General features: G+C 42.2%; 1 protein-coding gene across 1 annotated transcript; it reads right to left on the reverse strand.

Annotated features, from left to right (window-relative positions):
• Positions 1 to 1895: 1895 nt before the first annotated feature.
• On the reverse strand, positions 1896 to 9821 carry hsp90ab1 (heat shock protein 90, alpha (cytosolic), class B member 1). Its single transcript, XM_080745228.1, has 12 exons — positions 9723 to 9821; positions 8247 to 8390; positions 7851 to 8057; positions 7521 to 7680; positions 6509 to 6642; positions 6085 to 6390; positions 5771 to 5936; positions 5250 to 5440; positions 4641 to 4788; positions 4233 to 4501; positions 2622 to 2955; positions 1896 to 2478 (listed from the first exon to the last, which is right to left on the reverse strand). Exons 2-12 carry the CDS (start codon positions 8388 to 8390, stop codon positions 2363 to 2365), a joined length of 2175 nt encoding a protein of 724 aa, XP_080601354.1. The 5' UTR covers positions 9723 to 9821; the 3' UTR covers positions 1896 to 2362.
• Positions 9822 to 11958: the final 2137 nt, after the last annotated feature.

An 11958-nucleotide genomic window follows, 5' to 3' on the forward strand; every position in this document is an offset into this window, starting at 1 on the left:
GTAACTACATTATATCAATTGAACTCAATGGAGTATTTCTGTTCTTTCTAGGGTGCCTATCTAGTGACAACCCTGGGAACTGCCCAGTAGACTTGTTCGACCCACACACACTCACAAAGCCTGTGTGTTCGGTGGCGTCTTGCTCAAGAGCACAGTGGTTTTGCAGTGACCGCAGGTTTGCGCACACATTTTTTACATTTGTTCAAACCCATCAGCTTTCTGCTTACAAGCCTGCTCTTCCAAGCCTTAGGTGAGGTGACTGCTACAATATTTCTTTGTGTGTGCAAGTGGAACAGAAAAATAATTACAGTATTTCACAAGTTAATCTCAGAAAGGTTATCATTTCAGTGGGCTGTGCCCTTTTGTCCTTGTAGTATTCTGTGTCTTTTATCTGTAGATCTAGTTTCCTCTCCAAATACTGTGGGTGGTATCCTGTTCCTGTCAGTAGTATCTACAAGGTACTGTATTAACACTAGATCTAAGACTTTGCAGCCATGTGGTGCATTGTTGGAGGTACATGACGTACACCTTAGCCTACTGATCCACCATGAAGCCCGCAAGCGATAACTTTTTGACACTCAGTCCTGGGTGGAAAACAAGATACCGTAGCCCATCAGAAGATTGCACAATAGAGTGAACATTTCCACAGGAAGCCTTTTGTTAAGTCAAGGGCCAGACAGATAATTTATGACACATTTAAACATTGTGTAATCTGCCCTACACCAGGTTCATAATGTGAACAAATTAAACATGTTTAACTGACTTTAGTATGCAACATAATCAGTACAGACCAGAAAACAAGCTGACCATTTATTGATTGATTGAAGACTATTAGAAGTTTGCATAGGAAAAGGTATCGCACATGACAGTACAGTTCACTAGTACACAGACTTTCAACTAGAAAGATGCAATTGGAAATTACAAGTGTAGTGTGGGAATAGCATCTTTAAGTCTCGAGAGAGACGTGTTGACTGTGCAAAACTAGGTGCAACATTTGTACAGTCATTGTAGTTCCTCAGTGGCCGAGGTGCCAAAATGGCACTCTAGTCTGTCTAAATGACACGTCTGAAGTCCCCAACTATCATTTTGACAAGAGCCAGTGTAATCGTGTGGACAGGAAGGAGAGACTCCCACACGTGTGTACATATTTTACTTTTTCTTATGAGAACAGAAATGCTTTGCCACCCCCTCATATTTACACAAGTCACATGACTTAAAGTAAAAAAGCTTAGGCTTTTCTGTGAGGAAGTGCATGCTTTTTGATCTTGCCACTGAAAACAGTTGCTTGTAAATGATGTCTCAGCTTACATTCAGCTTTAATCCACATTGTAACTGATTTGAACACATTAGATGGTGAGAACTGTACTTCTTTGACATCTTATCAGGTAGTAGTGGCATATACTGTAATTGCTTTCTCTATGAAGTTTCCAAGCTACACAGGCAATAAGAATTTGATTGTGCTGTGGCAATATTATATATATATATATACATACACACACACACATATATATACATACATACACAAAAATGTAATTCCTTTGCAAGGAAAGTGTAACCAATCTAAATTAGTAATTTTGTTGTATCGTTCTAGGCACAAAACCAGCTTTGCATCTTTGTTTTTTTAATCAAAAGCTTTCACATGCCAACTGCATTTCTACTGGTGTGATGATGCCTCCTAGTGGTTACCAGAGTGCAGGTTATTTAGTATACCAGTAGTACTAAAATAAAAGATCAGTCTAGTCTCGAGAGTTCAAGTAAAATATTTCCTTTGTTCTCATTTGGTCACCCAAAATGCACTCAGGCCACAGCTATCAAACAGTGTTCATTTCCCCTCTTCTGTCAGGTCATTCATGTTCCAGGTTCAAAACTCAAAAGTAGACAAGCACAACATGAGCTTAAGGTATTACATTTTTTAATTTTTCGCAGAACAAAAAAATCTTATACAGACAAGCCTGAACTCAGGCAACAGAACCTTGCAGTCCACTCCATGCAGCGTGCAATGTGGCACATGAGCAGAACCCAGCAGAACCCTCAGGACAGTCTGATAATGGAATGTTCCATTCCCCATGTTCACATCTACCAGTCCCAACATTTTACATTGTGCAACAGGGTACTTTAGGAAATGCGTTGGTCACCATGAACTTGAATTTTTAAGTAATATACAGCAAAAATCAAATCTGTTTTTCTAAATCTTGCAGAGTAAAGCTCTAGACAAGAGAGCAAACACTGGTCCACTGGACGACATGAGTTGTACAATATTTCTTTTTTAAACCATTAACATAGGTTTTCCCCTGGGTTTTTACAGGGAAAAATAAACCGGGTACAATTGGAAAAAAGTTAGGCTAAGGGGCTGAGGTGGTGCTTAATCCACTTCCTCCATACGTGAGGCATCATCGTCGTCACCCTCTAGAGGTGGGATCACGTCTGGCGCGGCTGCAGAACTGGCCTCCTCCACGGGCACGTCATCGTCGTCGATACCTACAGGTTAAGCATAGGAGAAAGAATTGCACGCATGGATTAGGAAAAGACATCTGCACCTTAACTGACGAGTCTGCTTTCACCACCACAATCTCGTGGCGTGGAATAGTAAGCACGTTTTCCCCCAGTGAAGCAGTGCTTACCCAGGCCAAGCTTGATCATCCTGTAGATGCGGTTGGAGTGCGTCTGAGGGTCGTCCAGGGAGAAGCCCGATGACAGAAGGGCGGTCTCGAACAGCAGGATGACCAGGTCTTTGACTGCCTTGTCGTTCTTGTCGACGTCAGCCTTCTGCCTGAGGGTCTCCACGATGGGGTGGTCTGGGTTGATCTCCAAGTGCTTCTTGGCCATCATGTAGCCCATGGTGGAGTTGTCTCTAAGTGCCTGGGCCTTCATGATCCTCTCCATGTTTGCCGTCCAGCCGTAGGTGCTGGTCACAATGCAGCAAGGGGACGAAACCAGTCTGTTGGACACCGTCACCTGGGAGAACAAGGCGAGGCGTTTACTAAAGAGAATAGACTTGTGCTCCAGATTATCTTTTGTACAGACCAAAATGTTTAGAAGTCAAGCAGATACGGGCAAGTTATCATGCTGGTTGGTTATGTTAGATCTCAAACATGATTACATTTACAAAGTCTCATGCTTGTATACCTTGGCTAGTACAGAGAGATTGAATTAGCCAATTATGCAGTCAACTTGAAGGTGTCTAATAGTCCATGAAAAAAAAAGAAATATATATATATATATATATATATATATATATATATATATATATATATATATATATATATATATATATATATATATATATACAGATTCTATCGATTACCGAGAAGCGCAAGTTTTTATATAAATCAATTTACACATGCAAAATTATTAATATATAGTACAAGCTCAATGCTTGCACAACACATTGTGTGTTTAGAGATTGGTCACTACTTTCTTCATTTGTAAATGAAAATAAGCAGTCATTATTCATTGATTGTTTTTTTTAAATAATCTATTGGTTAATTTAACTGTTTCACTGTTTATTTCTGGAAAACAAATAAAAAGGTTCGCCCACGACTATTTGTGGGATCGTGTTAAGCAAAGCCATTGGTTTTGCTCAACCTGCTGACAACTCACCAGATGCAAGTTTAAACAAAAACACCCCACACATTTTGTTAGAATGTCATGACAAACCATACAATTTCACTTCCACTAGTTCTCTCTTCTAGCATGTTGCTCTACATTTATCTCACACACATACAACTTCCAGGGAACAAACTATTCACAGCAGGATTGCCTCTCACAAACCTAAGGTATAGCCAGGGCACGAGCACACACACCATTCCTTCAAGTCTATACAAGGGGCTGCTCAAGGCTACACCAACAACTCACCCATATAATTTTAGTTTAGGATGAATTAGGGCACCTGTTACCAAAAGAACAATTAAAAAAACACTTTAAACTGCAGTATTGAGTTCTGAGAACCAGACCCCAAGAAGGATAAACAGAAAATCTGACAAGTTATCAAAGCAAACAAATTGATTGGAGCATGACCCAATATGAGCGGTATAGTTATGCAGCAGATGTGCCAACCTTTCCATCCATACAGTTTGTGAATGTCAGTTTTTAAAATTAGCCATCTACAGGCTCGTAGATCCCTTAGAAATTGTTGAACCATTTCAAAGTATCGGTCAAAATCTGTATGTTGACTCAACATATTGGCATCGGTCAGGCTCTAAAAATGAATGGATTCTCGTCCGATCACCAACCTTCTCCACTTTCTTGTCGAGGATCTCCTTCATGAGTTTGCAGAGGTTCTCAAACTTGGTCTTGTCCTCCTCCATTTTCTTCTTCTCCTCATCATCCTCGGGGAGCTCCAGCCCCTCCTTGGTGACAGAGACCAGGGTCTTGCCGTCAAACTCCTTGAGCTGCTGGACACAGTACTCGTCGATGGGTTCCGTCATGTACAACACCTCGAAGCCACGTTTGCGCACGCGCTCCACAAAGGCAGAGTTGGCCACCTGGTCCTTGCTCTCACCTTGAGACGGAATAAATAATGAACCACCAGTTTACTAAAAAAAGAAAATCATATTCTTACATTTCACGTTCTTGTGTTCAGTAAAGTCTGGCTGAAAAACAATGTTTATATCAAAGCTGACCAAGAGGCAAAGACTAACCTGTGATGTAATAGATGGACTTCTGGTTTTCCTTCATGCGACTGAGGTACTCTGAGAGGGATGACATCTCGTCACCAGTCTGGGAGGTATGGTAGCGTAGGAGCTCAGACAGCTTCTTGCGGTTCTGAGAGTCCTCATGGATGCCCAGCTAAGGAGAAAATGATCAGTACACAGAAGGAACAGTGATTAATTAAATGCAAACATTTCAGGCTAAGAATTATTCACTTTGTTCCTTTTGGGGTGTACAACTAAATTTACTGCATCAGAATCAGTTGATTGTGTCAACAAACTTCACTAAATTGACCCAATACTAGCAAGCGATTCCTTTGACTAGCCCTAAAAAGACCCAATCTGTTAACCACTATGCCTAACCCCAACCCAAACCCTAACCTTAACCTCAGTGAGGGAACATAGGGTCGAGGGAACATAGGCATGACCCCATCTGCTGTAGGTGCCACTAATAGATCACATTAATTTGCTTGAGTTGGAAACTTATAATCCATTTGATGACTGAAACCAGGGGTGATAGGGGAAGACGAAATAAGTCAATTACAGATACATTTTAAACAATCATCTTATGAATATGCAGATTATCCCAATATATTATACCTTAAGATTTTTGGAGAAGCCATCGTAGAACTTCTTGTAATTCTCCTTGTCCTCTGCCAGCTCAGCAAAGAGCTCCATGCATTTCTTGACGATGTTCTTGCGGATCACCTTGAGGATCTTGCTCTGTTGTAGCATCTCTCTGGAGATGTTGAGGGGCAGGTCTTCAGAATCCACCACACCACGCACAAAGTCTGGAGTGGAGAATACAAGGCTCATTACACCAAACAAAAATTCTGCACTTCTGGGGCGCCTGCTGGCCTGGTGGTCAAGGCGCATACCACATGATGCCTGCTGGCGTCGCCGGTTCGATTCCCGATCCGGACGACCTTTGCCGCATGTCCTATCCTATCAAATCAAGGCATAAAAAGCCCAAAAAAATAATCTTTAAAAAAATAAAAATAAATCTGCACTTCTGAGCCCAAATGTTACAAGAGGGACCAGTTGCTTTGCTCAGTTTCAATTCAAATAACAGATTTCTTTTTTTTTTAGAGATCGACCTTTCCAGTATATAATCCACTTACTCAGGTACTCGGGAATGAGCTCTTCGCAGCTGTCCATGATGAAGACCCTCCTGACGTACAGCTTGATGTTGTTCTTCTTTTTCTTGTTCTCGAAGAGGTCAAATGGCGCACGGCGGGGAATGAACAGCAGGGCTCGGAACTCCAGCTGGCCCTCCACAGAGAAGTGCTGAAGAGGGTGGGACAGACGAAAGACGAAATATTAGTTAACCACACATTTTTACATTTTTAATGTTTTTAAATTTATTAAATCTATAGATATATATCTATCTCTATATTTGATAGAACACTCGACAACCTGGCCTTTAAGAAATTACCTTGATAGCCAGGTGGTCCTCCCAGTCATTGGTCAGACTCTTGTAGAACTCTCCGTATTCCTCGTTGGTGATGTCGTCGGGGTTCCGGGTCCAGATGGGCTTGGTCTTGTTCAGCTCCTCCTGGTCGATGTACTTCTCCTTGATCTTCTTTTTCTTCTTCTTGTCCTTGTCCTTTGAGTCCTCCTCGTCGTCTGAGCCTACATCCTCGATCTTGGGCTTGTCTTCGGCTTCTTCCTTCTCTTCTTTCTCAGCCTTCTCCTCCTCAGCCTCGTCGTCGCTGATCTCCTTGTCGCGCTCCTTCTCCACCTGCATGGCGAGAAGTGAGGAGACAGTCAACTTACTGTATTGTATTTCACATGAAAAGTGTTCAGTTGCTGCACAACATAAGCTCATCATTGGCTGTGACATTCAGTCAGATACTCACAAACAGGGTGATGGGGTAACCAATGAACTGAGAGTGCTTCTTGACAACCTCCTTGATCTTCTTCTCCTCTACGTACTCCGTCTGGTCATCCTTCAGGTGCAGGATCACTCTGGTTCCACGGCCAATGGGCTCACCTGAGAACACACAGTTGAAGACCACAGTGAGCACACATGCATTTAATGCAACCCACCCAGTGGTGTGTTCTAGACTTTTTTTGAGGGCATACTATAAATCTATGATCCGTGGCTATTCGTGTGGCCAGGGCATACGCCAGTGCATAATGCCTATCAAATACGCTACTTTGAAAGGTTCACGAGGGCAGACGCTATTCATATTTTTATATTCGACAGCAGACGCTGTATACGTGCGTTACAGGTAGAACACAGCACTGAACCCACCCAATGGATAAGCTCTTCCCACACCTCCTAGAGGACATTTACAGGAGCAAACTGTCTGGCACCTTGTAGTAAGCCTACCAGGTATGTAATAATATAGATGTCTTTAGTTGTTGGGGTATTGATCACTGTATATTTGCACATATGAAAATGTTCTCTGCATTTACCCATCCTAACAATTTGGCAGTGGGTGCTATAAATACAGCACCTGGGGAGGGACAAGTGTTATGCTGATGGACACAAGACTTGGACCGGGGGGTGAACCCGGGATGGTTACCATGGGAACCATCGTATCTAAAGTATACTACAACTATAATGATTCCTCATTTTACAGCATGGCTCTGTAGGAGGCTATCCATCTATAGAGTATAGAGGGGTTTTGTCCGTGTCCAGAGCTAATCTTGACAACTGTTGGACCTTGCAATATTGATGTCAGGCTCGCCTCAAAGTACTCTGATAACCGGTACTGCACTAATTTCTTAAAATGAATTAATATACTTGGCCTACTGGCAGCATGGATAAGAAACTTGGCACCGGTCCAGAGTAGGTTTTAAGATTAGCGGCGGACAAATACGGTGCCAAGCTGTAAACGGACACCGAACACACAAGATACATACCGGTGTCAACCTTGACTGTAAATGAGCCACCGGCAGAGGATTCCCAGATATACTGTTCATCGTCATTGTGCTTAGTGATGACGGTCACCTTCTCTGCCACCAGGTAAGCAGAGTAGAAACCCACACCAAACTGACCAATCATGGAGATGTCAGCTCCAGCCTAGAAGAGACAAAAATATTGTTCTCCAGTGAATAACACTTTACTGCAGACTATGGTCTTTGTCTTGTTATAATAATGCGTAATCTTACATTTCACTGCATATTCCATACTAGGTCTTTAGTTACTGCAAATCAATCAATTGCCTTCTGGGATTATGTTTGCTGATTTACCTGTAGGGCCTCCATGAAGGCCTTGGTGCCAGACTTTGCGATGGTACCGAGGTTGTTGATCAGGTCAGCTTTGGTCATACCAATACCGGTGTCAGTGAGGGTCAGCGTGCGCTCGGCTACGTTGGGGATTACATCGATCTTTAGGTCCTTGCCACTGTCCATCTTGTTGGGGTCTGTCAGACTTTCATAGCGAATTTTGTCCAAAGCCTAAAAAGACAAATTAGGTCAAATATTATCAAAGTGCATTGCTGCTTTGTGACGTTTCCCAGTACATGATATTGATCCGTGTATTACAAAATCACATTAGTAAATACAGTCTTAACAGGTGACCTTGCCAATCCCTAAAAAGGCTATAATACACATGCACGTCGAAAAATAGAAATATGCAATACTCACATCAGAGGCATTGGAAATCAGCTCCCTAAGGAAGATCTCCTTGTTGGAATAGAAGGTGTTAATAATCAGGGACATAAGCTGAGCGATCTCTGCCTGGAAGGCAAAGGTCTCAGCCTCCTCCTCTTGGCGCATTTCTTCAGGCATCTAAATTCAGAAGACAATGATTTAGTAAAAAAAAAAACAAGATGGTAGTTAAAATTCAGAAGACAATGATTTAGTAAAAAAAAAAGTTGTTAATATCTTATGAGCCACTAATATTGGCTGTGAATTATAAATATATTTTGATAAGCTTGAGGGGAAAATACAAGACTTCCATTTTAGGAAAACGGTTCGTATATTAATAATGAAATCTGAACAGAGCAGCATTATTTTGTTTGGGGGAATGAATGGCATCCTGCTGAAGATTCCAGATCCACTCTTATCCACGCCCCATTACGCAACCTTGGCTGCACCGTGCACTCCCATAATCATCCTCTATCGGCGGAAGTAAGCAACGACTAACCAACATGGCGTCGCCTACACCGACGATGATACAGACAATGGATGCCGAAAGCACGTGTCGGGCCAGGGTCGGTGAACGATATACAACAATGTTATTTCTGACAATAAGTGTTGGTGCCTAAAAGCCGTGCATGCGAGAGGCAGACGTAGGATTCAACTAGCTCTAAAAAGAAAAGTGTCAAACCGAAAATAGCTGAGCTACAAGCTCACGTCGCGTTGCACCGCACGATGCGGTGAGCTTGCAGATCGGACACTTCGGCCGTACGATAGAGTATGAAGGAGGCACAGTCATTCGCAGCGACTTTGTCCCGGCCGCAACATGACGTTTAGCGCGATGAATACACATTGTTATTGAATACACATATGTACGTATTGTACGTTCAACACCATTTTATGTCCTGGTCAAGAAAGAACATGGCGTTTTTTTAAAGAGTCACGTTCATCAAAGCAGCAAACACTGCGATGCTGACGGTACGACAAGGCCACATGTAGGACGAGTAATGGAGCGACAACTGGCCTCACCGTGGAGGCGATCACTGTGGAGGCGATAACAGATCCCCAGTACGTTCTGTAACGGTGATGTGATCAATAATATGGAGGTCAAAGCGTGCAATTGAGTGCTAAATGAGAGGTAATAATACTGTCACCCGTCTCTCTGCCGTGTTGCCGCAAGACAACAACACTGGGCCTATGCAGATTGCGGCGCACCAGCCACTTCATTTGATTAGGATAAGTAATGATTATAGTTGCCAGTCACCCTTTGAAAACACATAATGGAAATTCAAGCGTTATTTTGATGCCGTCGTTTAACACGATGCGGTCATTGTGACTGGCCGGCCTGGGCTGGCTGTCGTGATCCCAACACAGATTTGCCTTGCCTCCTCGTCCTGATTTTGACAATAAACGCACATATACGTACATATTAACCGCGAGCAGAAATCTCCTCTTTGCAAGCCACGCGATGGTCCCACGTACCTTGTAAAATGTTCCGTTGACTAGTCTTGTTTTCTTGAATAAAACGCCACCAATTTGATTGTCCCCTCTGCTCTCTGACGCAGGGAAATTGAAAGGGACTTCCTTTTTAAAAGACGGATATCTTTATAGGCCGTGCGTTTTGTGCATATCCATCCGCGCGCATGCAGCGATGGAAGAAGTACTCAAGTGTTTTACTTGGGTAAAAGTATCAATACTGCAATGTGGAAATGGGCTACTCTATTTACTTTTTATACTTACTTTTTTTTTTTTACTTATAATTTTTTTGTAATATATAGGGCTGATGGCTGAAGTTGTTGATGTATGTTGTAATAATATTAATCCAAATCTACCATCTACAATTAGAGTACACTAAAGTTTTCAAATAAATGTTGTGGAGTAAAAGTACAATATTTGGATCCAAGATGTAGTGGAGTAGAAGTAAAAGTATTGGAAATCAGAAAGTACAAATATCTCAAAATTATACTTAAGTAAATGTACTTAGTTACTTTACACCACTGAGCGCATCTACAACTGATCCAGAGTAGACTTTACACCTGCAGCTACAATCTGCCTGGGATCAACTCACTCTGCAGGGTGCAGATCCGGTCTAGAGCGGATACGGAAACGGCTTGTTGCTTGCATGTATGCGTATTCAAATGACCAGAAACAATAGGCGGGCGCTACAACGGATGGGAGAACTAAGGAGTAAATAGAAAACTGTGTGTAGTCTGTGTGATGAAAAACAGCCCTGAATTAAACTTGAAATAATAATTACAATAACTAGACGAAATGCTGGGAAACCGCTTTACCACAAACTAACAGGTTGTGGTTTATGTCATGTTTTTGGTCAGTTTTGAATATGACCTACTCTTACATTCCTATGTTTGGTCAAACCTCAAAGTCCATCCAGATTACTTTAATAAAGTTCGATAAAACTGGTGTTTCATAATAGATAACTTTATTACAAATGATGGTTGCGCCCACAATGTTTAATTCGTGGTAAAGATTTGGGGGTCTTTTTAACCCGGCGGAACAATATGTTCAGCCAAGCGGGAGTACTGCGTTCCTTCTAGCACTTTCCATGAAAAACCCGCCTAAAAGTGACGTCACTGACTTGTCAATATACAGCCCAGCCCCTCGCAACCGCTCGCAATACAGCTGTCACACATTGTACAAAATAATACTATAGCAACCAAACCGCAACTGAAAACAACAAAGCTGGGGAAAACAAAGGCATATATGACATTGTAATAATGTAAAAACAAATTATTGCAATTTGAACCATAGTTTGACAAGTTAATTTAACAAAGTGATGCAGTTGCACCTTGCACGAAGTAAATGTGTGAGAGATCACTCACACCAAGTACAAATAAACCCATTTGGACTTGTTTTTTAGCCTAAATAAATGTCTGACTGCGCCTTGTGCTGTTTACATATCTGTCTAATAAAGTATTCAATCAATCTACAAGTAGAAATGTCTTGCGTCCTTCATAATTCACAGACTACTTGAAATTTACTTGTCATCTTTTGCTATAAGAAACATAATTATTTATGTTCCCCAATAATAATACAATTTATAAGCTATTACAAAGACACCTGGGAAAAGACCCCGTGGCAGACCGAGGACCAGATGGAGGGATTACATCTCCAAACTGGCCTGGGGACTCCTCTGGATCCCCCAGTAGTCGGGGGCGTTAGGGAGATAACATGGTCATTTCGTGCTAATTAGTCTAAAAGCGCCACATTTTGCACAGATGTAGCCCAGGGCATGCTCTAATGATTTAGCTAGGGCGCCCTAGTCGGCGACCTTCGGGGTCGCCACAGTGGCCAAATCAAGTTGGGCTCCTGGGCTCCCATCGAAGTTCTATACAGGAGGAAAATACCCAGAAAAAATCTGCTCAAGTAGGATGTGCGGAGTCTAACTAGGGGTTTGTCCTGATGCTGAATCCATTGCAAGCATTTTGTTTTGCACAGAAAACATTCCTTGGGCTATAAATGGCCCCAGAAAATGATGGTTTATTGATGTGGGCGTTTTCTGCCCTGGGCTACATCTGTGCAAAATTTGGCGCTTTTAGACTGATTTAGCACGAAATATCCCTAACGCCCCCGACTACAGGAGGAAGTTGCTATATTGGAGCTCTCTCAGCTGGAGCTGCTGCTCCCACAACACGACTCCAGATAAGCGGTTGAAGATGGATGGATGGATCAGGATGGATGATGGATTTATACGCTTTCA

This window comes from Nannobrachium achirus, assembly GCF_963921795.1.
Source record: "Nannobrachium achirus genome assembly, chromosome: 16".
In the NCBI taxonomy this organism is placed as follows: Eukaryota; Metazoa; Chordata; class Actinopteri; order Myctophiformes; family Myctophidae; genus Nannobrachium; species Nannobrachium achirus.

Excerpts from the sequence above, each read along its gene's own strand:
- hsp90ab1 (XM_080745228.1), bottom strand. The coding sequence starts at position 8,390 with ATGCCTGAAGAAATGCGCCAAGAGGAGGAGGCTGAGACCTTTGCCTTC. Across the intron at positions 6,643-7,520 it reads TACAGTCAAGGTTGACACCG|GTGAGCCCATTGGCCGTGGA; the intron begins GTATGTATCTTG and ends GTGTGTTCTCAG. Across the intron at positions 5,937-6,084 it reads AGGACCACCTGGCTATCAAG|CACTTCTCTGTGGAGGGCCA; the intron begins GTAATTTCTTAA and ends CACCCTCTTCAG.